Genomic DNA, 26198 nt, shown 5'->3' with positions numbered 1-26198 from the left:
ATGCTGGGCAAGAAACAGATGTTTCAGATGGTCTTTTTTTTTTCTTCTTCTTCTTTTTTTAAACTCCTACATTATTAATATCTGTGATTCCATAGTCATGAGTGGAATCACTCAGATGCTAAGCAGAAAAAAAACCCAACAAATAAACAACCCCTCCTATTCCCTAGACAAAATATTCATTAAAATGAAGGTGTTGGTAAGGGGAGTGAAAGTGCTGCTGTTTAATGCTGTAGTGCCAATGTAAATGTTCAATTAACACCTCGACTACTTTGAAAATTGGCAGAAGAGAGCTGGTGTAAAATATTCATGGATGGAATTACTTGCTTACAGTGGCTGTGGACAAGAAAACAGTAAAATGCCACAGTATTGTCTACTGAGTTCCCCATTAAACTCCAGCCTAAATATATCCCTTGCTCCTCCCCAATTTCTTTGGTGCCATTGGAAATGGCAGCACAGAGCTCCCCCAAGTAACCTGCCTCTCTTTCTTTCCCCAGGACATGCATGTTATCAGCACAGATGAGAATCAGGTGTTTGCAGCTGTTCAAGAGTGGAACCAGAATGACACGTACAATCTGTACATCTCCGACACCCGAGGGGTCTACTTCACCCTGGCCTTGGAAAATGTCAAGAGTAGTCAAGGGCTGGAGGGGAATGTGATGATTGACCTCTATGAGGTATGTCATAACTCCAAATATCTCACTGCTATCTCAGGAGCTCACAAGATGCCAATTCCCTCCTTGCACATCAGTATCATAAAATGCATATGAACAGCAAAGTCAACAAATTACTAAATATAGAGTTTTACCCCTCCTAGATTTACTGCTGTATTCACCAGTGGGTTCTCAGGTGAGGAACAGCTCATGGCTCTTTGATGCATAGGAAAAAGTTGTGGAATAGTTCATTCAGTTGCTAAGAGGAACTCTTTTTGTCAGCCAAAATCCTGCTTGGACCCATGTTGGCACTATGGCTCTGAAAGCTCCCAACAGTCTCAATAGTATCATTCTCCAATATTTGCTGCATTTCTGGCAACCTAATCTCTTGTTTTAGAAGAGACTGCTGTTTTCAGCTGTCCTGGTCACCCTTCTCAGCTTGGACTATCTGGGAACTTAAGTGGTTATAGATATGCCCTCTTGGGCTATCCCATGTGCATGGAAACTCTCATACCTCATTTGATCCCCTCTTTACCCTGAGCCTTTTTCTGAACAAGTGTGCTTTGCTTAAGCTCACAGTAAAAAGGCCAATTTGCATTGGCGTCTATGACTTCTAATGTGCCCTTGTCCATCTCTTGCTCTCCTGCCTGTTTTCCCTCTGGAACAAGCACTCAGCTGAGGAGAAATTCAATTCTCAGCTGCCTTTCTGAGGGTCAGGTTCTGTTTTCAGGTTTCCTCCAGGGTATTTTCTGACCATGTAGAATAAAGGTCATAAAGTGGATCTGAGTGCCTTTGAAGATGAAGATGCTTCTTGCACTTCCCCATCAGTGCCTCAGTATTACCTCAGCTCTGTAGCTTTCCTTCAGCTGCCCTCTACTTGGAAACCACCTTGAATTGTCCAGAGATCTCAAGAGTTAGTGCAGTGGACTGGAGGAGGATGGGCACTGCCATTTCAGTCATTTGGACATTTTTTACCATTAATCTCTCTGCAGTGCTGGCAGCCCATGGAAAAGCTGTTGCCTGTTATTACTGTCAGCTGGGGAAGCAGCTTTACTGCATTATGTAAAGGTGTCCTACATCCCAGGGGTAAAGAAAATATTTTGTTTTGTTTTATTCATCTGACACCACACAGCAACCTGGATTGAAATTGATGGAATCAGACTTACAGCATCATATCTGCTGAGTATCTAGATCGAGGGAATATTGGCTGACATGGAACCTGGCACAAACCTTCCTTTCAGTTTGATGTTCTTGCTGGAAGAGAACAGAGAGCCAGCCAGCATGGTTCTCTGAGTCAGATTGTTATAGTGATCTAGGGGAAAATGGAGAGGAAGGCAAGAGAAGGAGAAAAATCCATAGATAAATTAAAAGTGGAGAGATTGCCAAATGAATCCTTCTCTAGTGGCAGCAGTATATTTAAAAAAGCATCATCATTAGAGAAGATGACAGAGAAAGGCCTGTTTAATGTGCAGGTGTCTGTGTGCATGTTTGAAGTAAGTTCTGGTTGCAGTGTACATGTTTGTGTGTGTAATTCCCAAGTTGATTCTAAATCAAGAATAAATCTGCTCAATGCTGCGAAGCAGGGAATTGGACTGGGTACAAAGAAATAAAAATTCTTTCATAGTGTCTCCTTGAGTTTACAAAAAGGCTGTCCTAGTGACCACGTCCTAAAGTGAGGAAAGAGCTAAATCACTGACCACTGTGTCTGGGTGCCCTTTCTAGTTCCTGTGTCTGCCCAGGCTGTGTTGGAATGGTCCACAGACAGTCCTGCCTGTGACAATCCATGACTGAGGTGATAACAGACTGTGAGGAGGTGTGTCTATAGCTATGGTATATGTGCCTGTCACTCTGGAACTTACTTTTTCTAGCAGCGTGAATGTTGGCTGAGATGTTCAATGTATGAAGGTGGTAATGGGGAGTGAAAAATGTCTTAAGAGTTGTGTGCCCAAGTGTCTTGTATGGATCTTTCTGAAGCTGTAGAGCAGCATTAGAATCACAATGCATTCAGGGTGGTGAGGATTCTACAATTCCTGTGGGGGAGCTGATGGGGGAGTGCTTTTCTCTCTGTCCGCTGGTAGTCATGCACTTGCTTGCCTGGGTCTTTCTCTGCAATGACTGTGTGAGCAGCAGGGCTGAACAGCTCCCTGTGTGTGTCAGGGTTGTGTATGGGCAATTGATCTGTCTCTTCCTTCTGAGAGTACACAAGCATGTGTGTGCAGTCTTTTTTTTTAAGATAAAGCTGTCCAAGACTGACAGAATAACTTTGCTTTCTCAAGAAAGGATTTTGAGTCCCAGCCCATGACTAGAATCATAAAAAGATTAAAAAAAAAAATCAGGATTTCAGAGCACTTTTATTGCTCAATATATAAAGTGTTCTTTAATCATTTATGGCCAGCATTTCACAGGGACTATATAATAGAACAATTTTGGGACAGCAGCGAAGCAAAGTACAACTGCAACTATAGGCTTAGCCTCTGGTAGTAAAGGCAGAAATATGTTATTTTTCCATCCCTGTCTATTCATACAATGTCACAGTGAGACAGGAGTACCCTTGTCTTTTCAGGGTGCCTTTCTACTAAAACAAAGAAATCCTGAATACTTAGTTGGATGGGATCAAACAATCCAGCTGAGAAATTGAAAAGGTTATCTTTTTTCTGCTTATATCAACAATGAATTAGTTAACTATTTAATTTAAAGACTATTGCCCTTTATAGCCAGCCATATCAAAGTCTTTATGAACTTCAAATGAAATTCAGGAAGGTGCTATTTAAATGACTGAGTACATCACTGTGCTGTACCAAAGCACTGTACATAAGTAGTTTCACAGCATGTGATTTAAAGTGCAATAAGGTCCTGTTCACTGGTAGCTGTAGTATCCAAATCCAGCCACATAATTAAATGGGTTGAGCTGTAAAAAGCTCTGAATCTGCTGTGTAACTGTTTGCCATGCCATGTCATTTAATCTCTGTGAATAAAAACTCTCAATGAATGATTCTGTCTGCTAATTCTACATCATGAGCAGAGGTGAGGTGGATGACTGAACAGACTTGCTGGAAACCAAAAAGTTTCTCATTTATCCCCTCCTTCTCCTGATTTCACTTCCCTTTTTATTGCAGCACTCAGATTGCAGAATGACAGCCTAACAAATTCATTCTCAAGCTGCAGCAGCTATTGGGCTATTGATTTTCAGTGTGCTGAGAAGATGGGAACATTCTGCAGTGTGAGTTGTGGTTTGAGGTTGACTCTTTTTTCTCCTCACTAAGATACTTTTAGGCTTGGTTCCAATGTGAATCTGTTAGCATCATGTCTTTGCAAAATCCTCCTGCAGGTCTGTGGATTTAAACTGTTGGGTAAAACACCAGGAAAAAGTGAAAGGATGAAGACCTCATTGCCAGCTCTGTAACTGGCATTCTGTACGGCCTTGATTGAGTCCCCAGTGCTTTTGTTTCCTCAAAACACAAAATTGTAACAAAAATACCTCTGTGCCCCAAGTTATCCCATTGAAACACTGATAATTATTGTTTTGAAACACATTGAGATCCTTAGATGAAATGTCTGAAGAAGGCTGGATGAGAATAGAAACATTGAAATGCAAGTTTATGTGTGTGTGTTGCTGTTTTCTTCACAAGGCCAAAGTTGCTGCTGTTTCCTGCTGCTGCTGCTGTGCAAGAGAAAAATAATTGCCTGTGCACATTTCATCTTTCAGGGGGAAGGATGTCTACACAGTTGAGAGGTTGTGACTTTACAGATAATACTACTGACATCTTGCCATGTTCCCATGATGATTCTGAAATAGTATTTCTTTCCCATTTGTCATCTTTGCACCTATGAGGGCTCTGTCTCTTCCCCAGCACTCCAGCTTGCCTTTGATGTACACTGGCAATTCTGGCCCTGACACTGACCACACTGACAGAGCCATCAGAGCCCTGGTGGGTTTGACAGAGAAAAAAGGACATGCACAGAACCTGCATGGACTTGATCTATTTTTCAGCCATGTCAATTTTTCCTAGGTAGCAGGGATAAAGGGAATGTTCTTGGCTAACAAGAAGATTGACAACCAAGTGAAAACTTTCATCACCTACAATAAAGGGAGAGACTGGAGTTTGTTGCAGGCTCCGCACACGGATCTGAGGGGAAATCCCATTCACTGTCTCCTAGTAAGTACCTGATGGGGGAATTTGGGGGTTGGTAATACCCCAGAACAATCCTTTTTCTACCAGGTAACACAACACAGGGCAGCTCCCCTCTCTATGCAGTGTATCTCATGGAGTGCAGTGCTTCAGGCTTGGGCTGCCAGGGGTTGTAGCATTGTAATTTAGGTTAATTTAATTTAATTTCTGGAAGAAATTGTGGATCAGCTGCCTTCTGCAGAAGTGCTGTGTCCCTGGAAGAGCAGGGGAAGCTGGATGCTGTGTCTGGCAGTCAGTTCTCTGGACACTAGATGGGAGGCGAGAGCTGCTGTAGCTCAGAACTCTGAGGCACAGTAACTGGAAACAGGCTGAAAGGAAAAGAGAGCTGGGATTGCTTTCAGGCTGCTCGCTTGGCATTAATATTTATTAACATTCATCATTTTCTCTTTGAGCTCATAAGTGAGAATCGACACATTCATCCAAATATATGTACAGCTTTGTGTTGGTGTAAATTGTATCCATCTCTGTACTTACTGATATAGATCCACATATAGCTATGTCTTTAATCATCATTATATGCAAACAGTTTCCAAGAGGGAGAGTGAAATATGAATAATGTGAATAGAATTGGAGACCTCTATGAAGTTAGAGAGCCTAAACTGATCTTGACATATTTTTCAGCTGATGCAATCTATTCACAGTAGTGGGATAATACTCAGAACCCCTGTATTTGGGATTCTCAATAACTTTCATATTATACTAATTCTAATATGGTTCCAGGCAGAATCACGGACACTATTTAGATTGCTCTTACTGCTCCTGTCCTGTACTTGCATGTTGTTTTGCATCTAAAAAAAAAAATGTTTTCTCATTTTGAGGCATTAGAATCTGAATCAGCATTGTATTTTGTAGCTGAATGCTACACTAATCTCTTAACTGAATGTCATGCACTATTGAAAGAGCAAAGAATAAATATTTGAAGCTGCTCAAATAATTGATTTTTTTGATTCAGCCAAAATGAAAGTCCTTCATTTTCTGTCCAATTTGGAAAAAATGAATAGGAAAGACTGGGGGTAAGACAGAAGAGTTATTTCAGAGCATTGCTAAATTCTTTTGGGTTTGTTTTCTTCTTTCAAATTTTTAAATATTGTAACTAAGTGAATTTTTTATTAGATATTTCTATGTGGTGAAAACCAGAAAAGATGGCATCCAAAAAACTTTGCAGACATAAAGTAATTCAGTTCTTTGGAAGGGACTATGTAAAGAAGCCTTTGTGTTTCAAATAGATTGTATAATCTAGTTTTAACTGAAGTGAACATATTCTGTTAAAAAAGGTCAACATTTTGACCTCAAATTATAACCAATTTAATCAGAAACTAAGATTTTTATTATATGATGTGATAGTATAATATCCTCGGGGACTAGCACAGCAGAAGAACAAAAAAAACCAACACATAGGCAAGTAAAATAATAAAAGTAGACTTTATTTTTTTTTCCCATAAATTTGAAGTTAGAGTTCTGAAACTGCTTTTCTGGTATTTTTGTGCAGGGATCATGCAAAGTCTGACTTGCCACTCTGGTTATAAGCGAGCCTCTAAGTGCAGGAATTGGATATTTTATATACAAGGCTATACCTGCCATTGTAGTTGCCCATTTTATAATGGAAGGGGTCATATATCTGTGTGTGAAGTAGAAATGGATGGTTCTTATGGGGGGAGAGAGAGTTTTGGTCCATTTAAGCCTCCCCTTCCATACTGGATCTGCTACTATATCCATAGGCAGAAAATAAAATAAACTTCATTTAAAATTAGACCAGATATGCCTGAACAAGCTCGGTTCCTTTGAGGGAGATAAATTTGAACAAGCCAGGCAAAGGGTCAAGAGGAGGAGCAGAAGGTGTGGGCACTTGTAGGGACACAAATCAGTGAGAACTGACCTAGAGAAGCTCATGGTTCTCTGGGGATTGCATTTCCATCCTGGGAGCTCCACTGTGCACAAACCACTATTTAAACATTCGTTTGTTTTTATTTTGTACTCTATGCAACCATGTACTTGCTCTGAGAATTACTTCCACCTGGGTAAGCTCAGTAGATGTTTGTCATGCTGTTTACATTTCTTAAGTGCTCTGTGACTTGAGCTGGAGTGTAGGAATTGTTCTGTGATTTCAGGGTGCTGAGGGACAAATCCTCAATGCACTTTAACCTCGTATCTCAGTCGTTGTCCTTTCAGGAGAATGGAAAGTATTTTATCAGCACTGCCCTGTGATAAGGCCAGAATAATATTTAGCCATGTTGATTTTTCTTCTTCCCCTAACATTGGGTAAAACAGGCAAGAGGCCTCTTTCATTGTGTGAGCACTCCTCCATGGTTAGGTTTCACCAGCTTTTGGAATGGCAGAGGGGCAGGAAACTTTAGCTGAGCATGCAGAGTCTCTGGTGGTCAACTTGCAAATTTGAAAGAAAGCAAATAGCTGCAATCTGAATTAAACTTACTCCTTAGGTTTTACAGGAACAGACAGTCTGCCTGCCATAGAAAGGGATTGATAGAAGTACAGAAAATATACCAAACCACAAAGTGAAATAGCAATTCTGCAAGAGAGACGAGCTATTTAAAAATCCCATCAGAGGTTCATGCCTAATGGTGGGGAGGATGAAGGCAGAATATGGAATGAAAGAATTCTAGATATTTTAGAGAATAAACCACAGAAGTTTGGAGTGGTAGGAAAGTTTTTGAAGCACAAGCACTCTAAGTTTACATTCCTGGAAATGTCAGGGATCCATAAGGGTTTTCTGCTGAGGAAAAATGAGGAGAAAAGGAATTTTCCCCTGCTCTGAGGCAATTCTGTTCCTTGTCAGTGTGACACAGCTTAGCATTTAAAACACTTCACAAACTCCACTCACCTCTTCAGCCACTCCTGCATCACTAGTTTTACCTCCTTATGTCAATTGCTCCTTTTCCTTCTAGACATAACTGTTCCTGACACGATCCTGCATTTCCTTATGGCACAGATAAGTGAATTCTTCATAGTCCATTGTACATGTAGTGTAGCTCCCATCCTTGCTGCACAGCAGATACTAATGCTTTCCCACTGCTGCTTCTCAGCATAATTGTCTCCAGCAGTAGCTCAGGACTCAGCAATGATGTATGTTCCAGCTCATTGGCAAAATGGGATCTGCCATTTCCCAGAGTGACAGCACAGTCCCCAGCCTGTGAGTGCAGTGCTGTGTGCTCTGTGCATTGGGTCTTTAAACCTAAACTAAGTGAGAATTAATACAGAAGTACATAGCAGCTAAGTTGTTGGCTAAGGAGGTTAGGAAGGAATCTGGTTGAAGCACAGGGTGAGCCAGACAAAACCATCCCTCCACTGACAGTACACTCCAGGTGGTTTTTCAAAAGGACTCCAAATTTCTTTGCATTTTTTGTGAGGCAGCTGTAAATAATGAGGAGGGAGGAAAGCAATGAAATTCCATCTAATCCCAGGGTTTTGTTTTTCTTGTTTATACCACTTGCATTCTAAGATGAATATACTTAATCTTCGTGAAATAGCTGCCAAGGTATTTTATTCCAAAGTTGCTGGTTTAGTTCAGTACTTACCATATATTGTAGTTAACTGAGGAGTAGTTCTGTCTGGCAAGAGATGAGCCTGGGAGAGTTAATCAATTAGCTTTCAGGGATGGACTTGTGGTTCAAACACAGGGCTCAATCTCAGGAGAATCTTGATTCAATTTTTGGGTCTATCTCCAATTTCCTATGTGACTTGGGCAAGCCATGTATTTCCTCTGTGCCTTGCTTCCCCAGACATCTGTTTATTCCCTCCCACATTTTGGTTGCCTTTTCCATAGGAATTTATTAGGATTTCAGGACAAAGACCTTCTTCTCATAAAGGGGGACTCTATGCCACCTGCTACAGAGTATTTTAAGCATCTAAGTGAGGTGTTTTGAATATCTCTCTTGGAAGTGTTTATCTCTTTTTATTGTTCCTTGCTATTGCAGATGAGCAAATACTGCAACTACCCTTAGGTTTGTGAATGGTGGCCAGCATCATCTTTGTGTTATATTTTATACTTTCTCCCACTTCTGATGAGGGACAGCCACTAATAGCTGGTTTGTATTGTGTGCTGCCATTGGAGACAGTTCAGGTGGGCTTTGCAGAACAGCCAAAAGTGGATTTGTGGATGTTCATGAAAAATTTTACTAAGGACTGATGAGTTTCCTGAGGGGGGGCCATAAGAGTGTTGGCTTGAAAATATTAGGAAGCAAGTAATGAACTCCAGCATAACTGTAAAAACTGTGGCAGTGGGCAGAGAAAGGGGCTTTATCACCTGTGCTTTATCTTCTGTCTAGAGTTTAAATGCTCCATTATATTGTTGCCTGTCCCTTGGTGGCCGTGCAACAGTTAGCACAGATGGGAACAAGGCAATGACAAGGAAACCCAAACCTGTGATTCTGGTGATAATAATGATTTTAGTATCCTGTTGATAATAACAAAAAGGACAGAGAAAATTGATTAAAATTCTGAAAACCAGTGAGATGTCTGTATGTGCATTAAGCTCTGGGAGCTGGAGGAGGAACACAGAGGACCAGCAGAACACAAAACAGCTGGAAAAATATCTGTTGATGAACTGCATAAGGACAGAGATGGAGAAGGTGTACAGGGGAATGAGGAAAAGAATGCTAACGCAGTCAGGATGTGGGGTGGCCATGGGCAATAACTTCACGTGTTTGGCTAAGAGTGGAAAGGTTGGCTTTCACACCATAGCCAGATGTCAGTAGAGACTCTAAGCATTACTGCACTCCAACCAGGAAGAAGTCATGCCACTAAAAAGACCATCTGTCTGCTTAGACAGATGGCCTGGCTTTTAATATTGGAGAGATACATTCCATTTCTATATGCTATATCTGTGAAATGAGATAAATTTGAAAGGAAACCTCTGGTACCACAAAGATTGAATCTTAACAAGGTCTCATCTGAATTGGGAATTGGCTGAGTTGCCATTAAGTTCTGTCTTCAGAATGCTGAAGTGGGCTTGGAGTATGTTAGTTTTAAAAATATGTTTTCTATTTAGCCTTCTCGCAACCTACCAAAATGTAAAAGGAAAGAGTTCATGCTCTTGCAGTGCTTTTCCACTTCCTGCATTCATGTCAGCTCAATTTGTTTTCCACTCTCTCCCGGCGCCCCGGGCTGCTCCCGCGGCTGCCCTCGCAAGGCTGTCACTTGGAGTTAGGCTGCTCAGTACATTCCACTTGGCAGCTTGTGCTCCCTGCTGCACACCCACATACCCCGTTCCTGTCTCACATAAGTGAGAGCTCCCATCTCTCCTCAGCACCCTCATTTGCCTTTGCCAGAAGAACCCTGCCTTTCTCCACAGGGGAGTTGTCATTTCAGTCATATTCACCTGCTTTGAGATAAGATGGATAAGTGGCCCTCCTCCAGTGACCTATGGGACTAGGTCTTCTACAGAGGAGGCTTGCCAGGCTCTTGGGGCCACAGATCTAGCCTTTAGGCAGCTGGGGTATTCAGGAAAACCTGCCTCCTTTGAGCCTGAAGGTCCCTCTGCATAGCCCCTCTTTCTCTGACAGAGCTGGGCAAGCTGAAGCATGGGCTTTGCTCCACTTCTGTTCCTGTGTCATGTCCACCTTGATTGGGTCAGTTTGCTAGTTTGCTTCAGGTTTTCTTGCCAGTATTTTTCCCCTGCTCCTCCTCCCTTAGCCTGTTTCATGAAAGGCTCTTCATGAGGTCTGAAAGAAAAAAAATTCTGGAAAAAAAACCCGAGTGAAGGAAATAGCATTCAGAAATTTTCAGAAAATATCACATTACAGATTTGGAAGGAATTGTAATGGCAGCCTTGAAAATCTTCTCATCTGTCTTACTTTCTAGCTCAGCTGATTTATTCTGTACCACTTGTGTCTTACCTGAGTACCCAGCGTACGAAATCAATAGCAAGTAGGTAAGGTTTCCGTGGATGTATTTGTATTGAAAACTTAAAGGTCACATCCAGATGGGCAATGAAGCTTTGCTTTAAACTTGAAACTAACACTTTCTAGTTGTGGTACTTCTTTGTATTTATTGCAGTGCACTTCAGAACAGTCATATGTCAAAAAGAGTTAAGAAATGGTATGAAATAAGTTTTTTTTCTTGGCTAATTAGCGGTGATGCAGCACCACACCAGTAGGGTTAAATTGCTTCTTGTTTCAGAGATAGTTTGGGTAGTGCTGCTCAGAGTCATTTCATATCTACATCAATCTGCATGATTTCTTCTCACAGAGTAGGAGCCAGGAGCCTCAGGTAATCCTTACCATCATCTGCCTGTGCAAGCCTGGTCCTCTCCTTTCAGGTGCAGCCTCAAAGATGTGCTCCTTTGAAGAGGGTTTCAGCCTGCTTTCAGCCTGGTGCATCAGATTCCCACTGGGAATGGGTTGTGTCAGAAAATGATGGCAAAGTGGCTGTGCCTACCTAAGGGATTAGGAGGAAATACAGAAAGACACTGTATGTTTCTAGGCCTGTAGAAACAGGAGCATACATTGTTGTGTCTGCTTTTTACTTTTATTTCCCCTTTCTCCATAGCCCTATTGCTCCCTTCATCTTCACCTGAAGGTCTCAGATAACCCCTATACCTCAGGAAACATCGCCAGCCGAGACACTGCCCCCAGTATTATTGTAGCTTCAGGTATGAAACATTTAAAAATTCCCTGTGTTGGATGTGCAAACATGGATAAATTCTGGAGTTTGTGTTGGGTGGCTCTGGGGTGTCACACCACCACTGTTGGGAAAGGAGGCAGGCTGTCAAATGAAAATCCTTATGGGCCTTCAGCTTGTCATATGCTTTTATGGAAACTGGCTTCCCAGATAGAGGCGATCATGTCTAGCCCTCTACTCCTGTGAGCATAAGATCAAATCAGGGCATTTCCTTTGCATGTAGAGGTGTGTAGAGTTGTATATATTGGGTCTTTTATATATTTTTTTCAAACTGAAACGCCTTCCCTTTTTCCCCTTCCCTCTCATTTTCCTCCCAAACCCAGAAGTAATAAATAAATACGTTTACTCCCCTGATTTGCTTATTGTGCTGTTTCTGAGCGGGTTCCTTCACTAACCAGTGCTCATCTTACAGGTAATATAGGCACTGAGCTATCAGACAATGACATCAGCATGTTTGTGACTTCTGATGCTGGGAACACTTGGAGGCAGGTAAATGACACAGAATCACTGGTTTAAACACGAATCAGGAAATGTCATAAAAGTAGATTCAATCTGTCACTTACTTTTTGTTTCATTTGGTTCAGGGTAGCTTTTTGCAAACCTTTTATGAAAGAGTAAACTTCCTTCTCAAAGGTACAGAGATGTTCAAAGAGAAAGACTGAATATGCTGTTAGACTTCATATTACAGAAAATTATTTTTATTATTCTACTCAGTTTGACTTCAGTTTAACCCCATAGAAAATAGAACAGAATAAATTATGAACAATAAGGGGAGAGAAAGGGTTACCTTTTACTGTTGTAAATCCCTCATGCTAACCAAACTATCTTTCTTTTTGTCCATGACTATACTGACCCAAAAATCAGCAGTTTCACTGGTCTATTTTTTCTCACTTCAGCTGAGACTCGCTTCACCTAAGCTTGAGTTGTCCAGGGTTTGTTGTCCATATAAATGGATTATTTTGCAGAAAAAGTCAAAATTCAGAAAAAGGCAAAATTCAGTTTGCCTTGTTCCAAAGTTACCTACCTGTGGAAAGAGACTGGATGATTGTATCTGAATTTGATACTGAAATTGTATCTAGTTCCTAATATTTATTGGAGTCTCACCTGTTAAGAAATACCCTCTAATGTGTTTATCTTCAGATCAGAAAATTCTGTTATTCCTATTTTCTGAATGGGATATCAAGTCATGGAGAGAAAGAGTAACTTTCTCTTTCTCAGACTAACAAATGCTGCTGTATAGACTGTAGAGCAGATGTTTGCAGAAAGTTAATATAAAAAAGACACAGGCAGAGAAAATATTTTCCAATATTTGATAATCCAAGAATCTAATTATTTTGCAGTGTTTGACCAGCCTCATTTTTCTGCCTAAATCAATTATTTGAGATGGGGCCAGACATGTGCAAACACATGAAATTCTTCTTTAAACAAAAATTTGTCATTGAAAGGAGGGAAATTGTTGATCCTTGCAAAGAAATCATATTTCTAACTTTCTGTCCAGCAAGGGAAGAATGAATTTTCCATGGACCTGGAAAAACTGTGGGGAAAAAATGCCCAAACAATAAAAACCCGAGTCCAGGAAATATATCTATAATTTCCTCTACTTTATAATTTTCCTAGCATATAACTGTCCTGTGTCATGATCCTACTTAAAGAACTGTGACATTTTCTTGATACTTATGGTAATAAGTTTGAATAAACACCTTTCTTTTTTCTTTTTTTTTTTTTTTTCAGATCTTTGAGGAAGAGCACAGTGTTCTGTACCTGGATCAAGGTGGAGTACTTGTTGCCATGAAACACACATCTCTGCCTATCAGACACCTCTGGTAATGACTCCATTTGTGCTAAATGGCTGCTGTCCCTCTTTCCAGATGCCAGGAAGTAGGCGCTTAGTATGCATCCAGTCTTCTGCAGCTCTAATCTAGAAAGTATTAGTTAAGATACTGGCAAACATTAGGTCAGATAAAGCTAAGAAATCTGGAAATTGCAGTTTACATAATTTTGGCTTGGCCAGATCTGAGATATTATCAGTGTAATTCCACAACACTCCTGATTTACCACAGCTTGGCTTTTTACATTTGTTTGTTTAGAATACCTATATATATGTGTGTGTGTGTATTGTTTATGCTTTTGTCTCTCATTAAGTTACCAAAATAGTCCTAATTTTCAAAATTATTGATGAACTTGCCTTCTGTGTGGCAGGCAGCACTTATGAACCAGAATTTTGTTGAATAGTATCAGAGTTGTGTAACTGATAATGTAAAAGTGCAGTTAGCACTCCTGAGTGAGGAGGCAGAGTATAGCTTTGTGCTGTTCTGTATTATTTACTTCCACCACAGTTAGTGTCATATCAGAATCTCAAATACTCAGACCCAAGTCTTAAGAAATTATGAGTGGTTCCAGGCTTTCACTTACACTCCCCACAGGGGGGACTGCTGGTCTGAAGAAATTCATCCTCCAGAAAACTAACCTCAAAATGTTTTATACTGGGGACTCAAAAACCAGATGTTCAAAATCACTTGTTTATTTTTTTAAAAATCTTATGCTTAGACTGCATTTTGCCCTTTGAGCATCAATCTTTAACATAAATTCTAGTTTCTACCACTTAAATATTGGCCATGGGTTAGTGGTATGATGCCAGACAAGCTTGATCAATGCTCTGATTTATGATGCTTGCCCAAAAAATAGTTATTAAAAGGACCAAAAAATCAGAATCCAATAAGAGAAGCTGTTTTTTCCACTTCTCCATAGCAGCTGCAGTGGACTAGAGAATCCCTTTGAGTAAAAGAGGAGAGTAAGGAAAGAAGACACTAATTCTGCTTTCTCCTCTAGGTTAAGTTTTGATGAAGGGAGATCTTGGAGCAAGTACAGTTTCACATCCCTCCCACTGTTTGTAGATGGAGTTTTAGGGGAGCCTGGAGAGGAAACCCTCATCATGACGTAAGTGAGCATGCCACAATGATGCTGTGCAGGTGAACCACACATTGTATTTTGGAACAGGGGCATTTCTGGTTGGGGACCAAACCAAGTACAATCTGCAGCCAGGAGTGTGCAGTCTTCTATTGCTAAATCATCAGTTTATTTGTGATATGGCTGAGGGATTAGCAACATGGTTCCTTGCAAGCTGCAAACACATTATCACTTAGTTTATCAGCATGAAATCTGACTTCTCAAATTGAATGTGATATAAAGCAGAATTACTGTTAACAGATTAATATTTGAAAGAAAAATTGAGGTATTTTTTATAACTGGTTTTGCTGCTGCAGTCTTTTTTTAAAATGAGACATAGAAAAGTGAAGACATTCTTTTGTAAAAATGAATGACAAAATGTTGCCTTGAGGCTGAGTCAGGAAAAATTATGTTTAGTTTCAATGTGCTATACTGAGTTCTGCATGATGCATAACTCTGGACTCAGTGTGGCAGAAACTGTGATATTTTATCTGAAATCAGATTGTAAAAACAAGAAGTATTTCTGACTGACCTGTAATAAGCAGAATTGGCTTGGAAACTAACCTGAGCTAATAAAGATGCATGAAAAATGTTCCTTCAGGTTCTGATTTTAATTTGCATGGAAGGGATTCCCAAAGCTTAAAATTCAGATAAAACTCTTGAAGGTATTACTGTCTCCAGCCCCACATCAAATCTTCTCTTGACTCTTCATGTTGAGTAATTTTGGATATTGTCATAAATGGGAGGGTCTTAGTGAACAGAATGAAAGCTCCATGCAATTTTTCAGTTTCTAATTGGGTTACAGATATTTATCAGGCCAAGTTTCACTTTGTCAGTCCAGTGAAAATGAGTAGGACTCTCATTCTTGAAGCAATTGATGTCTGTTGGAAATTGTGATGACTGTCCCTCTGTAACTACCAGACTCCTTTTACTGCGTGTTCCTGCTGCTGCATTTGCAGGGTGTTTGGACACTTCAGCCACCGCTCAGAGTGGCAGCTGGTGAAAGTAGACTACAAATCCATCTTTGATCGGAGATGTGAGGAAGAGGACTACAGGCCTTGGCAACTCCATAGCCAGGTGAGAAGTGAGGATGCTGGGATGTGACCTGAAGTAGCTAATGATCCTACAGTTCAAGATCAGCACCATCTAGTATCTTTTCCTAACAATTTGGTGTCAGCTCATCCCTTACTGGGTGGGTCTGTTCTGTTGCACTGGTGTGTTGGCCTCAGATTGAGACTCTGATCCCTGAAGGATGAACAGCTGCATTTTGGGTGTCATCCTGCACACAGACAATTACCTCAGACTTATGCAGACTTGAACAATACAACAGCAGGAGAACTGCCACTGAGGCCTGAACTCCTTCACTCTTACACATCCCATCCAATTTCCCCATCCTTAACCTCCTTTCTCTCCTTCATCATTCTGTGTCCTCAGAGCCAGTGTCTTAAGACCATTCTAGTTGTTTTGCATTTGTTTCTCCCATTTCTGGCCCTCTCCCATTTCTTGCTCACTTGGTTTCATTCCTGTTCTGTGTCTCTCTGCTGTGGGAGTTGGGCGCTTTAATCCCCAGTTCATTGGCCCCCATGCCCTGCCCTGTGCATGCAGGATGCAGCTGCTGCATCTCTCTCTGAACCATGGAATTCATGCCCAGCAAGGTGAGCTGCTCTGCACCTGCCTTGAGGCATCTTCCCAGCTCTGCCAAGACACAACAGCCTATGTTTCATCAGGTTAGAATGAAATATGGCCCAAATTCTGTGGTTATATAAACACTACAGGCTCCACTGAAGTCTAGAGCAAAGCACACATTTATATCATCAAAGGTTGTCTTTCTGTATATATCTTGCTGGGCAAGAATTTATTAATGAATATGAAATGAAAGTATCTTGACTCAGACTAGCTGCTCACACAAGGCACAACTCTACACTAAAAATACCAGTTATTGCTTAGATCTTTAGATGCTGAAAATCAGTACAGCATTGAATTCCAAGGAAGCACAGTATTTTAGACCAGTTGCTATTCAGGCCCTTCTGTTTCATGCCATCAAATCATCAAATCAAAGCCGTGAAAAAATTTTCCACAACAATTTTAACAGCATAAAAGGTAATAAGTGAGACTCCACTGTATTTTTTTCTTTGCTTTCTTGTGCTTGCATAAGCAAAAATAACAAGAATTTTGCAGTATTTCTTTGAGAATATTGGCTTTGGAGCTTGCAGAACTATTTTTAGGAAGGCTTCTGTGTACTCTGGCCTTTTTAATTCCTTTCCACTGAGATTGCAAGGCTGAGCCTTGTTCCCTAGATAGAAATATTAAGCAGTGTGCTGAAGATGGGAAGTTTTAGCATCTACATAACAAGTCAAAGCCCCTAAAAGCAAACTCAGCCATGGGAAGTATTTACATAAACACACATTACAAGTTTCTACTGAATGAAAATATTCCCAGAGAGGTCAGACCCAAGAAGTAAACCTGCTGTGTGCCTCAGATTGCAGAGGAATCAGACCATGTTTTCAGTTGCTGTGAAATGGGTCTGTATCAAATGTTTATGGGCCCTGGAACAAATGCAGAGCTGAGTAAGATATATAAGTAATCTCAGATAATTTCTTAGTGTGTATTGGGAAAGTTGATTTAGTTTCAGTTAGAGCTTCAGTAGCTTTAATTAACTGCAGTGTTCTGAGATGGCATTTGGCTCCCCATCCCTTTCCCTCGAGTAACACCTCCCGTTCCACAGGCTTGGAAACACCAGGTGACACAAATAGCCTGGTGGGCGTCACAGAAATGTTTCTGGCTTTGTTTCCAGGGAGAAGCCTGCATCATGGGAGCAAAGAGGATCTACAGGAAGCGCAAGTCAGAGAAGAAATGCATGCAAGGGAAATATGCTGGGGCCATGACCTCGGAGCCCTGCGTGTGCACAGAGGCAGACTTTGACTGGTGAGCACTGGGCAGGACTGGGTGCTCTCACACAGCACCATGGGCATCCCTAGAGAGTCTGTAGACTCACAGAGAGCAGAAATTAATAAATGTGTAGGTATTGAAATGGGCTGCTCCATGATCATGCAGGTGTGGTAAAGGAAGGAAAGGTGGAATAGGGATCTGTAATCTCCTAAAGCTCCCACAAAATCAGTGCTGAGCATTTTCCAGGTCACAACTCTGTGCAGTAAGGTAACAGGTCAATTTAGCACATCTAACCTTAGCAATGAACAAGGGTGGCTGAGAGTAGTCTGAAGACATATAACAGCATTGTGTAAAAAGTAAAATAAATTCTTAACACATACACCCATATGTGTATATAAGTAAAAGTAAATATATGTATATGCAAAGTATGCCTTCAGCTTCTAGAATCAGGTATCTAGGAAATAAATTCCTGGGCCATTTGTTGCATCTGGACCATCACGTTTGACAGTATCCAGCAGATATTACCTTCATGATTTGAGTTAATCTCTTCTGAAGCCTTTTCTTCTCTGATGTTTGCTATAGGAAATAGAGTCCATTGGTGAGTTATGCATGGCGTGATAAAATCTTCAGCTGCTGGTTTCATTCCAGTATTACTGCTGACTCACAGCAATTTGCACAAAAAAGGCAGGGAACCACATTATTGAAATCTCTTTCTTACCTTTTTTCTCCAAGTCTGCAAGTTCCTTAGTATCTTGGATGAGAGAAATGTTGGCTGCTTGGCAGTGCTGATAAACTCCCTTTGTGCCTCACCCACCCAGATCTATGTCATGTTACTAATTAAACCCAGAATCTGCTGTGTGAATCCTGAAAAGGTTCATCCCATCAATATTTCATATGGAAGTTTATAGTGTTTCCCTTCTCACTCCTACATAAACATAGAATATTTTTTCTGTATAAAATCACAGAATCACAGGAGGCTTTTATATTTTGTCAAAAAAACTCAATTCTCTTGCTCCAAACAATACAATTATGAGCATATTTTGGCACAGATTCTGTCAATATGGTTCCTTTTTTCCTCATATTCCATTTAGTTCTTTTCTAGGGAGGTCTGTGCGTAGTTCATCATTTAGATGTCCAAAGCTCCTGGTTTTCAATCATTTAATATTTCTCTAGTAATGTAAAAAAGATAAGAGCCAAACCAAAAACCCCAAACCATCATTAAAATCAAGGAAATTCCCTAAAGATTTTGACCCTCTTATAGGGCATGCAGTGCAATGCTGAGCCAACCTCATGGCCTTATAAAATATTTGATGCAATTGATTCACAGTCAGTCCATTAGTGTTTAAATCCCTGGCACTTGTAAGGGACACACATACCTGAAACTTCTGATAAAAATATGCTTTCCTTCCAGCACTTCTCTCTGAGAATGAATATATTTATTTTATTAAAATTGACTTTGTGCCTTGCCACCATAAAAATTTGCTGCTAGGTACAGAACAAAAGTACCACAGTGACATTTGCTGGTGGAAATTTTTATTTCTTTAATGTTCACCTCAAGGAAACTTTCTCCAAAGGCTCTGCTGGGCTGTGGGAGAATCTCTAAGAGAAAGCTTGGATGATTGGGCATGTACAACAGGCACTCACAGTTCACATGCATGAGCAAGACTCCTCAAATATGTTTCAAGAGGCAGAATTAGGATCTTTCTGATCCAGAAGGACATTTCTCCTTCTCATGGAATCACTTTTGGTTTAGACCAGACTGCCGTGATCCCCTTCAGTTCTCCCTGAGCTCAAGTTATTCCTACAGTCTCGAGACTTGGATTTCTACTTTATCCATTTCAGCTTCCTTCCCTACTGCCTCTGATGAAAAAAGATTGAAATACTACTTTAAGCATCCAGTTCAGAAACATTTAACAACAATACTCATCAGGAGCATAATTTTGCATAGATATGCCAGAGCAGGACAGAAAAGGAGACAAGAAAATGGTGAGAAAAAAAGCAATTCTGTCTGCTAAGAAAGGCAAAGCTGCTGCTGCACCACTGTAACTTCCAGTGCCTGCCTTGTTGAACTCTGCACGAGGCTTCACTGCTAATTCACCCTGCCGAAGTTGGAGGGTTGGAGGGAGGTTTGGAGGAAGTCAGGGAATGAATTCTCGCTGTGGAAGAGTGCCCTCTGTGGAGTTCTTTCCTTTTCAGGAAGGAAAAAAGCACTTTCATCATCCTCACTCATGACATTTCAGTAGTTTCAATTTTTTTTTTTTTTTTTTTTTTTTTTTTTTTTTTTGGCGCTGGGCAGGGCTCTTAATTGAAGGAGATTGAACGGACATGTATCCCCTAGATAGGGAGAAGCTCTTCAGCTGCCCACATTTGGTTTTTGAATCTTGAAATAAGTTGGACAGCTTTTTATATTGTCAGTGTTTACAGAACACGTTTGTATACAGAGTTGAAGAAAACAACACTCCCTGTCATTATGCTGTCATTGCTGTTTAAACACTTAATTTATATGGAGAAAAATTTATTATCTCAGCTTGTCAGAGACTGGAGTAAAAATGTATCTCTCTGGTCAGGTAAAGTGAAAAAAAGGTGTTATTGCTGTTAATACTGCAAGTGCTTTTTTATCAGTTCAAGGGAAAAAATACCAGGTATAAAAGACAAAGATTTTCTAATGTTTTTTCTCTCTTGTAATATCACAGAGGTCCAGATTAATTTCAAATCTGTATGCAGCCCATTGGTGCTCCTTTCTCAGGGAAAAGGGCACATTTGTTTATTGTTTTGTTCAGCGAGAAAACCGAGTGCCATTAGAAGTGACTGTAGTTCCTCCAGCCTTGGAAGCAGGATTCCTCTGCCAGCAGAGAGCTTTTATTTATCTTTTATTTATCCTAGGCTGGGAGCTGGAGGGGCTGGGCCAGGCTAGGCCATCCCTGGCTCTCCGTGCAGGGAATGGGGCTCAGCTGGGCCAGGCTAGGCCATCCCTGGCTCTCCATGCAGGGAATGAATGAGGCTCAGCCGGGGCCATCCCTGGCTCTCCCTGCAGGGAATGGGGCTCAGCCAGGGCCATTCCCGGCTCTCCGTGCAGGGAATGAGGCTCGCAGCCAGAGGGCAACAGCGCCTCAGGAATGGGGACCTGGATGCGCTGGAGCCCTCGGCAAGTCTGTCCTAGCAACAGCCTAGAAACGAGAATCTCCCTCTTCCTTTAATTGATTTGGGTAAATGGATGGCACAGTTACTTGGGCGTTATTAAAGCATTAATTTACCCGGTTTCCTCACATTGTGTTCCTTCCTGCCTTCTGAGCATTATTGCAGCGATATCTCTTCAGCAGGAACACCTCCTAGACACGGATGGAAACCTTTGGTGGAGTTCATCCTTCAGCCACCTGTCTCCCAGGTCCTTTATTAGGAACTTTGAGTGAAGTGTCCCACTGTTAGTCCTCCCTCTGAACTTGCTGTCATTAATACTGACAGCTTCTTCTGTCAGCATTCCCATCTCTCACACCTTCATGGGAAGTATGAGCCTGTTGATAGTGGTGCTAGTGGTTTTGGATAGCCAGAGAGGCACAAAGGTACCTTGGTACAACTGGGAATCAGGTCTGCTTATTTTTTTCACATATGATATCAGCAAGGATCTGGCTGGCTCTTTTTGTATTCTCTGGCACTTAAATTACAGCCCTGCCTGCTGGGGTGAGTTCCTATGCTAAAACATCAGAGTCCTGCATCAGGAGGAAGTGTTCTGACAAACCCCAGGGAGGCAGGGGACAGACACTGTGTGTGGTTAGATTCTGCTGGCTTTGTGTGTCACCAGCCATCACTTCAGTTCACGCAGGTGCCAGCTTTGAAATACATCTACATTTGCCCCCTTTGTTTATGGGCTTGGTTAACTAACAAATAGTAATTTAGAATGGATTTTTAGTTCATTTTGAGTGCATGTGGAAAATGCAGATTCACTAATGCAAAATCTACAGTGCATCTCTGCGTCTTTAAGGGCCTGGATACCTACTGGGCATGGATTTACTGGAAAGGTTCTGGGGATTTTAGGTTCCATATTAACATAAGCTGGTATAGCTCAACTCCAAATACTGCAGTGCAATTATAATTGTACACCTTTGTAGATCCACAGTTCAGACTGTAGCTGAATCCATCCTTGTCTGAATAAAATCCCATGTCAGGTCCTGTAGAACTGGGGAACAAGCACAGCTCCCCTTTAATACACATCTACACTTGAACCATGGTTAAATATTAGAAAATGGTATTAAGTGAATAAAAAGGTAGTGAGACTTTTCCACTGCTGTGGCCACAGTTATTTCTTCTCACCAGGGCTTTTGGAAACTACAGAAAAAGGTGACTCTTTTCAGAGATAGCTCAATTCCATCCCATTTAATGTCCAAAAATGTTTGGAAAGCTCAGTATGCAAAAGCACAAGGAGCATTGTCAGCTTCTGGCATAGCTGACCTTAAGGTGAAGCTGTTAATCTTAAGGAATTTCTGTGATTACATGCTAAGTGATATATTGATTTTTAGAAGCTATAAACATGGAAATCACTCATCTGAATTAACTGGTTATTTCTGTATCTTAGAGCAGTAGGATTTTAATAATTCCATGTGAATTAACTGTTCTACTAAACTATGTTTGTCAGGTCTCTTTTCAAATTACAAACTTCCTTGGGGGATTTCTTTTCTTTGATTATTACCTATGGTGAAAATAACATTAGATAAAGGAATTTATCATGAGCATTGAGCAGAGATACAAAATGTCTGGAATGAATTTGTATCTAATTACAGAAAAGAACTTGCAGTTCTACTTGACTAAGACAAATAGGATTCCAGTTTAAACCAGTAAAAGGGTAAAACCATAATCAATGAGAGCCACAAGACAGGCTGCTTCCTACTGATAAAGCAATCCCTGATGGCAAACGCTCCCCTCCTTTTTAGGAGATACATTATCTGTGTCACCCGAGTTCCTTTCAGGCAGGCACAAAATATCATCAATATATGCAAATTCCAATTCCCAGCTCCCAGGCAATGACTCAGGGAGCTGATTGCAGGCTGAGGCTGATGCCTTCCCCATCTCCAGACTTTGCTGTACTGGCTCATGCTATGGACATCCAATTGATGGTAATGCTTCTTGATTGCTACAAAGCCTGTTGTGCCAAATTGTAGGCAGCAATTTGTTGTCAGCATCAGTGTTCTGCGTGCACCAGCCTGTAGCCAAGGAATTCATTAGATTCCAAGACTGCAGAGGTGAATGGGTGGCTGCTGCATCTGTGGAGGGATATGGAGCAGCAATTCATGTCATTTGCTGGGATGATATTTCTGTAGGGCCTTAATGAGCCAGATGATTTGCAAGCCTGAAAACAACACTGTGCAACTTCTGTGCTTATAGCTATTTCTGCTGTGGAAAATCCTGGGATTTCTTTCTCTTGACTTTGAAAAATATGATCCACGTACAGTCTAAACTAGTTAAGTCCAGCTTGGCTTGACCAGATTTACAGGTAGGAATAGGAACCAAAATAGTAGCTTCAATGTAGACATGTGCATAGTAAGAAAGCCCAGACTGCTGCATCAAATTGGATTGTGAGTACTGATCCCCTCTGAGGCAGATTTCACTGTATTAGTTTGTTTTGTTTTCACCTGATTACAGAACACTGTCTGAGTGTACAGTGTTACAGCTTTTTAATTAGAGTCACAAACGATAACTTAGGAATACAGTGCTGCAGAGTATTTACAAATGAATTACAAAAATACAGGAGTCCCATTTGTATGTAAATATTTGTTTTCTCCAAGCAAATCAGAATGGTGTTATTCTTCATTACAAAGTGTATTCTGCAGCTATAGTGTTCTTATTCCAACAAGGATGATTATAGAAGCACATGGCAGTGGAGAATTGGCTGGCTGATGCTTCCAAAGCAATTAAGCAGCACTGAGTTGGAACCATCTGAGTAAATAGATTGATGAAAATTCAGTCAAAAAAATGAGGAAAAGACCATTTAGGTCATCTACTTTATTGCTGTTTCCTAAAGTATGTTCCCAATTACTTGTTGTAGATACCCAAAGCACCACAGCTGCCAAAATGTTCCTTTGGAATAGTCATGCAGTCCAATATATGTTTAGTAGTTTTCTTAAGTGATAAACAGTATTAATTTCCTTTTGCTAATGCCATCTTTTTAATTTTGTCATTTTAAGATTGCCTCAAAACAATTCTTTCTTTATACAGAAGAAAAAAGTTGAAGCAGAATTAAAATGTGGTGACTGAATTATTTTCTATGTCTTTTCTTGATAACCACTACAAAGTACTTAACAAAGATAAGTCAAAACATTGTCTCCTTTTTTCCTTCTTTGTCTTGTATCTTAGACTGGTAGCAAGCTTCTTAACATTGTTTACTAGTCACTTACTGCATTTTATTTTTAAGTCATTATACTTTTTCAAGACACATGAACAAAGTCTTCATTAAGTTAAACACTCTTCTTGTTGTTAATATTTTTCTATAAATATCTCTCTTGTTGATGATCTTGTAGGTCTCACCCTGGCCATGGACTGATGGCTCTTTGTGGCAGCTCTGGGAGGAGCTGGAGCAGGGGCTTCACTAACTCTGATCAGGTTGATGGGGATTCTTCCATCTCCTGTTTTTTCTCTGTGCTTCTTTACATACATGTACAAATATGAACCCTTAATCACATAATCTAACACTGCCCTACTCCTCTTCTCTTGGAAAATCAGGCTACTTGGTACCAAGGCATTAAAGATAATAAGTAAAAAATACTTTGCAGAAAAGTGCCATTTTAAGATCAAGGATTGTGTTGCAACTGGAATATTGGAATGGATTTTGTGGACTCTGTATAGCAGTTCTCAGAAACAACATCCCATTACTGCTCCATTATAAACTATGGAGAAGGCTTAGTGAAAGGAATAAGAATGATTATCCAACCAAGCATTCCTCATTACTCAACAGCTGGAAAGTAAACCCACATGTGAATGGAATACTGATAAAAGATTTTCTGTTAGTTGGATTTTTTTTTTCCCTGCAATAACATTTTTTTATAGAGTCTTTGTTTATTTGGAATCAGGAACAATTTGAAATGTTTTTAGTGAAACCAAAGCAAATTTAATCATAGCTAAGCTCAAGTTGTGACAAAAGATTAAAATTTGACTCGTTGTTTCTAACATGTGATTTTTTTAGTAGCATTTCCTCGTCCAAACAAAAAGAAAATTGAAGATCACAAAATTCCTTCCCATTACCAAATATGCTGTTAATGTCTTCAGGCAAGAGCTCTCTCAGAGCTTTAAATTTTCCTCTGCATCCTGTGTGGTATTGTTTCCAAATGCAATTAGCTTTTTAGCCCTTTACTTTTCTAAGACATGACTGAGACAGTGGTGATTTAACTTAGCTTAGATTTCTGGGGTTTTGGGGGGGGGGAGTTGTTTGTTTGTTGGGGGTTTGTTTGTTTGGTTTGGTTTTGGTTTTTTTATATTTGAGCCTAGATTTGATCCTGAGAGGTACTGTTAGTCTGTGAAGAGAGAACTGTTGATGCAATACTCTTAAATTACCTGCTCTGGTTCTTCTTTTTTATACTGGGATTTATGCAAGATAATCACCCCAATTAAAAACTGAAGTGGAAGGAAGAGTCTGTTCTGTCAGTGAAAATAAAATCAGAAGTCCTAGAAAACAGACAGAGGAAAATCAAAACTTATATTAACAGTAGAGAGCATGAGCTAATACCGTGTTTGTTCTTTTGGGGCTTTATATGATGGTTTCTTTTAATGTCACAACAGTGATTATGGATATGAACGCCACAGCAATGGCCAGTGTTTACCAGCATTCTGGTATAACCCATCTTCCTTGTCAAAAGACTGCAGCCTTGGACAGAGTTACCTCAACAGCACTGGGTAAGTGGCTCACCAGGCTTTACTTAGCTAGAGCACCTATATGGATTTAATCCAATGACAACTACAGATTATACCCGTAGATGTGCCAAAGCTGGCTGAGCCCTTAGGACACTTTCATCACCACCTTTGTTGGGTTGCACATCTGTCACTCCAGATCTCCATCATGTATGGCCCAGGTTTTTCTCTGGAAGATGATGCCTTAAAATAAAAAACTAGGTGGAGACTGTAAGGTCAAATCATTAATGTTTCTGGAAAGATTTCCCTTAAAATCCTGTGAGATCAGGTAAGGCAGAAACACTGGAAGATAAATTAGTGGAGAGAGATGAAAGTGATGTCCATGTGAAGTGAAGTAATAGATGGGCAGCTAGCCTGAATGCTGACTGTTCTTTGGCCCTCTTGGAAGGCAATGGAAGATGTAGTTTAAGTTAAGATCCTGGCAGACTTCATTTATGATACAAGTGATTAAAGCAAACAAAGCAATCCAAGCTGTGATGGAGGGTTTGTACACTGTACATTGTACCCAAAACCTAAATTTCCCACCTAAGTGATACACCTACACTACTCTCTACAATCTACTTCACACTCTAGTGGATTCTAGTCTGTCTTGAAGCTTAGGAAACTTTCTCCATGAGTGAGGGTCAAAGTCAGTGTTCCCCTGGGGGTCAGGGCACGGCAGAGCAGACAGGGAAATATTCCCTGGGTTCCCACACTCTGTCTCCCTTGGCAGGTACCGGAAGGTTGTTTCCAACAACTGCACGGACGGGGTGCGGGAGCGCTACACGGCCAAGCCCCAGCAGTGCCCGGGCAAACCTCCGCAGGGGCTGCGCATCCTCACGGCCGACGGCCGCCTCACGGCCCAGCAGGGCCACAACGTCACCTTCCTGGTGCAGCTGGAGGAGGTGGGATCCGTGGGACATTCACCCTGGGTGTATCTGAGTGGGAATCATGCCAGGAGAAGTTTGCAAAGAGGGTGGTATAAAAACGTTTGCAAGACAGGATGGTATGAAGT

The 26198-nt window shown here is 40.8% G+C and overlaps 1 protein-coding gene across 3 annotated transcripts in view; it reads left to right on the top strand.

The window, feature by feature from the left end:
• The window catches only part of SORCS1 (sortilin related VPS10 domain containing receptor 1), a 257487-nt gene that overhangs the window by 196582 nt on the left and 34707 nt on the right, over window positions 1–26198 (top strand). For all 3 annotated transcript variants that reach the window (XM_054515529.1, XM_036385254.2, XM_036385255.2), the window contains exons 9-18: window positions 495–674; window positions 4661–4807; window positions 11345–11447; window positions 11889–11965; window positions 13208–13299; window positions 14306–14413; window positions 15382–15499; window positions 17217–17347; window positions 25076–25189; window positions 25917–26088. In XM_054515529.1, coding sequence (XP_054371504.1) covers window positions 495–674; window positions 4661–4807; window positions 11345–11447; window positions 11889–11965; window positions 13208–13299; window positions 14306–14413; window positions 15382–15499; window positions 17217–17347; window positions 25076–25189; window positions 25917–26088 — 1242 coding nt within the window. The remainder of the gene's footprint in view (window positions 1–494; window positions 675–4660; window positions 4808–11344; window positions 11448–11888; window positions 11966–13207; window positions 13300–14305; window positions 14414–15381; window positions 15500–17216; window positions 17348–25075; window positions 25190–25916; window positions 26089–26198) is intronic.

This window comes from Molothrus ater, chromosome 8, assembly GCF_012460135.2.
Source record: "Molothrus ater isolate BHLD 08-10-18 breed brown headed cowbird chromosome 8, BPBGC_Mater_1.1, whole genome shotgun sequence".
Lineage (NCBI taxonomy): Eukaryota > Metazoa > Chordata > Aves > Passeriformes > Icteridae > Molothrus > Molothrus ater.
The sequence above is the reverse complement of the archived record's forward strand: the minus strand, read 5'-3'. Positions and strand labels throughout refer to the sequence as shown.